Below are 4271 nucleotides of genomic sequence, written 5' to 3' on the forward strand. Positions count from 1 at the left end.
ATCTCTCCCGCGGATCATCCGGGTTAGTGAGCCGGCCTCTCGGTGACCTCTCCCTGTCACCCTGCATTACGGGACTCAGAGCATGTTGGCCAATTAGACCAAGCTCTGAAACGTGTCAATGAACGCAGCACCGTGGCGTTAGAACCCATCCAAAATGCTTCTCCAAACCACAACAGCCCAGAGGATCCTTCACTAACATTTCAATGTTAGAAATAAGCTACTTATTTATAAGAAACCTACTCAAAGAAGAGTCTAAATTTAAATCTTTCTTGGTCAACAGTTGTTTTATTAAGTTATCTTTTCCTTTTTTTTTTTTTACTGAAACACAAAGTCACTAAAGCGCGCATGCTCAACAGGTTCACCTGTGTACAAGGTATGTATTAAAAACACCAAGCAAATGAATATGAAATTCCAAGAGACAATAGAGCAGATCATTTTAAATAAGCAAATAAACATTATTTATAAAACTTTAAAGTAAAAATATCACAGTTCTTCTTTTCAACATGAAATACCCACAGAGAACAGCAGGTCAGACCAGTTTGGACACCTCATCCTTTTTTTCTTCCCTTTCTTTTTGTATATACGTCTGCACTTTTTTTTAAGGTTTCGTCTTCAAGCGTTACTAGTCCATAAAATGTCCGTTGTCAGTTTTCCACGCATGGATCAAACGCAAATAAAAGTAGGCTATGGGTCTGAAAGGGCACCCACTGATCGCGGGTTGCATCAACTTTTGGCAGCCGTCAGAAATCAGTGTGGGTATTTATGTGTGTGTTTTTAACTCGACGCAGGCACTGTTACTTGTTTTATTAGATTGTCTTTTTCCCCTTCTATTGGTCAGTTCGCTCTGGTGCGTCCGTCAGATGTCACATTCACTGTCGCTGGAGGTGATGGAGATGGCCGAGGCGGCCGCTTTGCTGGACAGGCTGGCCTCCGGACTGGAGGAGTTCCCCAGGCGGTCCACCGTGCCGTCCTCGTCCACCAAGGAGCGAACCGAGCCGCCGGACAGAACCTGCTGCTGTAGCCTGGTGAGGAAGGAGACAGAGAAAGGCGATCAGGAAGGCTTCAAAAGGCTGCCATCATTTTTAGCATATCCAATGAATATAACATCATTTTTCAAGGATATTTTCCAAAACAAAACATAAATAATTCTTTTTTTTCTTCTTTTGTTGTTTTAGTTAATTGAACAACTAAATTAACTACCCATAATTTCAGACGTGCACAGTTAAAAAAAAGCTAATTTGATGAAAACACACAAACATAAGAGCAACCATCAGATTTAATACAACTATTTGCACAATTTAAATATATTTATATATTCTGATATTGTGTATCAGGATTTCAAAATCAATTATTGTGATTAGATGTTTGATTTTTAATAATCAAATGTTATGTTTCTTTTTGGCAAAATATATATAATATATATAAATATATATAGTATAAAATGTCTTGCTGTTGCTCTTTCGGACGCTGACTTATCCATCAAAATATTTACACAGAAACAGTCAGTGATGCTATTTTTGCATTCTTGATAGACGAAGTAACCCACAATATATCTAGAATATTCAGATAGCATCTCAGATAAGTAAGACTCTTCTTACATTATAAAGCATTTTATAAGCGACTAAATACAAAACAAGATTAGTAGTAAAATTCAGGATCTAATAAGTCAATCTATGGAAAAGCTGGATGGATCTAGTTTGCCCCTTATCGCTAACTGACCAGTTTATGCTCCATGTAGATTTTTTCTATCCATTGTTGTCTAATTTTTACATGGAGAAACATGTGCAGGATGCTCCAGCTCACCTGTTCTTTGCAGCCGCCGCTCTGTCTCTTTGTCTCCGGTTTTTAAACCAGTTTCCCACTTGTGTGGGTGTGAGTCCAGTAGCTTGTGCAAGCTCCCTCTTTTTACTGGGATTCGGGTAAGGATCTTGCAAATACCACTCTCTTAACAAGTGCCGTGTTCTCTCCTTGAAGCAGTGGGTCTTCTGCTCTCCATCCCAAATGGTTCTGGGCAGGGGGAACTTCTTCCGCACCCGGTATTTGTCCACGGGCCCCAACGGGCGGCCCCGCAGTTTTTCAGCCTCCTGATAGTGCGCTTCGAGCCACAGCGCCTGCAGCTTCGTGTGCGACTCTTTGGTGAACTTGTGGTTTTCCAGTATGTGGTAGAGTTCACGGAAATTGCCGGTGTGGAAGGCGACCACTGCCCGGGCCCTCAGCACTGTCTCGTTCTTGTTGAGGACCTCGCAGGCCGCCGGTGCCACAGGGAGAGACCAGAGGAAGCGGCCGAGGCGCTCGACGTCCCCGCTTTCCTCCAGAGTCTCGCAGACCCCGGCGACCTGCTGGGGGCTGAAATTCAGGATGGGCAGCTGAAACATGGAGGCTTCTGCTGGGTTTCCACTCTCCCCCTCCTTTCTCCGTTCCTCTCTCTCTTTCTATCTCCTCGGCGCCTTCTCTCCGTGCGCCAAGGCAATCCAAGGCACCAGAAAAAAAATAATAAAAAAATAAAAAAAACCAGAAGAAAAAAAAAAAAAAAAAAAAGCCAAATCCCAAAGTTAGCAGATCAACCTTCTGAGCAGCCGAGGGGAATGCCGCTGAGATGGGAAGATGCTGTGCGGGGCCTCGGCTACCGCATCTTCAGCCGCGGCGAACTTGGCGGGCAGCAACTGGCCGAGGAAGCAGGAACCTTTAAAGCCCGATCGGTGGTGTATTTTTCAAGGTAGCCTGGGACTGAATGCAGAGAAGAATTAAAGCCGGAGCCGAGATGTATTTTTAAGGGAGGGGGGAGAAAAAGCTAGTCAAACCCCCTCCTATGATCTCCTATTGGACTTGGCAGATTGGCTGCACGGTTGCCATGGATACACGTCAATCACTGTCAACTTCGGCCAATCGGGCGGAAACGAGAGCTCAGCGCCTCCCTTTGCAAATACAATATCAACATTTTGACCTTTTTTTTTTTTGCTGCGCGTCCTGAAACGTTTCGATGCCCCCGCTGCGCTTCTCTCCCTGTGCCTTTGTGTCGCAGAAAGTGTGCGCAGTGGATGTGTGCCGTAGTGCCAAAATAGACTCACAGTTAAAGCGGCTTTACGCAGCAAAACGACAAAACCGCGCTGCATACAAACGGCCATGCTGCCCCCAAAGGCTAAATTCAGCAGATAATGTCAGACTGTAGAATCAAACAGACAATATCATGTTTAGCCAGAGCCCCTGGCTGAAGGTGATCAGTGCGCCTTTCTGGGATTTATAATATATAGACCTACAGGTCATTAAGCTTTCCATTCTTAAAAAAATAAATAAATAAAATCTGTTGCTAATGCAATAATATGTGGTAAAATACTTTAATGCATATTCAAAATAATCAAATTAATCCAGATGCCAAGAAGGTTTTACTTAGCCTGCTTTTTACTTTTCACCAACAAAAAATATTTTTATCTTCTCAATACCTACATTTATGTTTTACGATTTGTAAATAAATAAACGCAATTTCATTAGAAGAAAACAGACTTTATGGATACAATTAGTCTTTTCTGGGAGTCCTGAAAGGCGCCTTTTTTCCTTTTCCAGCAATCCTCCATCAGTGTAGACAGCATATCAGCGCGCATGCAGCGTACAGTTTATGATGCTTATAAAACACAACAGAGGAGAAAAATGTGTGCGCGCGTATGTGTGTATAGGATTATGACGGCCCGGCAGGCTCCTCGGGTTTTTTAGTGGGCTATCAGGCTCACTCCGTTTTGTGCGCAGGCTGATTTAGTAAATAAGAGGGCGGATAGATAGCGCAGATGGTTTGAAGTGTCGGGTCAGATTATTTCATGGCTGGATACAGTAGTAAAGTTCATTCTGACGGAAAGGCCTGATATTATTTTCACAGATCCCCCCCCCCTCCCCTTCTGCCCCCTCCACTCCCACGCACATCCTCTCTCACGCGCGCTCTATTTCACTCCCTCTATATCCATCTTTCGTGCCCGCGCACGCGCCATACTCACTCTGATTTCACCCCTACGGGATTTTATTTTTTCATGAACGCATATTGGATGCGAGGTTATGAAATGTTTTTTTTTCCAAAAAAGGCTGTTCATACTTGTTTTCCAAAGATCACATCTTCATCGAAAATAAAATAAAAAGAATAAAAAAAAAAAAAACACGGTTAATAGGCCTACATTTCTTACATTAGGATAATTCACTTCCTTTAATAATTACTTGTTTTTTTTATATATATAAATAAAGGCTTGCACCCCTTTTCAGACGAACCATGCGGGAAATACATTTTAAGG

At 42.9% G+C, this 4271-nt stretch overlaps 1 protein-coding gene across 1 annotated transcript; it reads right to left on the minus strand.

Moving 5' to 3' along the window:
- Positions 1–273: 273 nt before the first annotated feature.
- six6a (SIX homeobox 6a) lies at positions 274–2847 on the minus strand. The gene is made up of 2 exons (XM_038286264.1): positions 1804–2847; positions 274–1022 (listed from the first exon to the last, which is right to left on the minus strand). The coding sequence occupies exons 1-2, from the start codon at positions 2373–2375 to the stop codon at positions 857–859; spliced, it is 738 nt and encodes a 245-aa protein (XP_038142192.1). The 5' UTR covers positions 2376–2847; the 3' UTR covers positions 274–856.
- Positions 2848–4271: the final 1424 nt, after the last annotated feature.

Source organism: Cyprinodon tularosa, unplaced genomic scaffold (assembly GCF_016077235.1).
Source record: "Cyprinodon tularosa strain WSP-4 unplaced genomic scaffold, ASM1607723v1 ctg222, whole genome shotgun sequence".
In the NCBI taxonomy this organism is placed as follows: domain Eukaryota; kingdom Metazoa; phylum Chordata; class Actinopteri; order Cyprinodontiformes; family Cyprinodontidae; genus Cyprinodon; species Cyprinodon tularosa.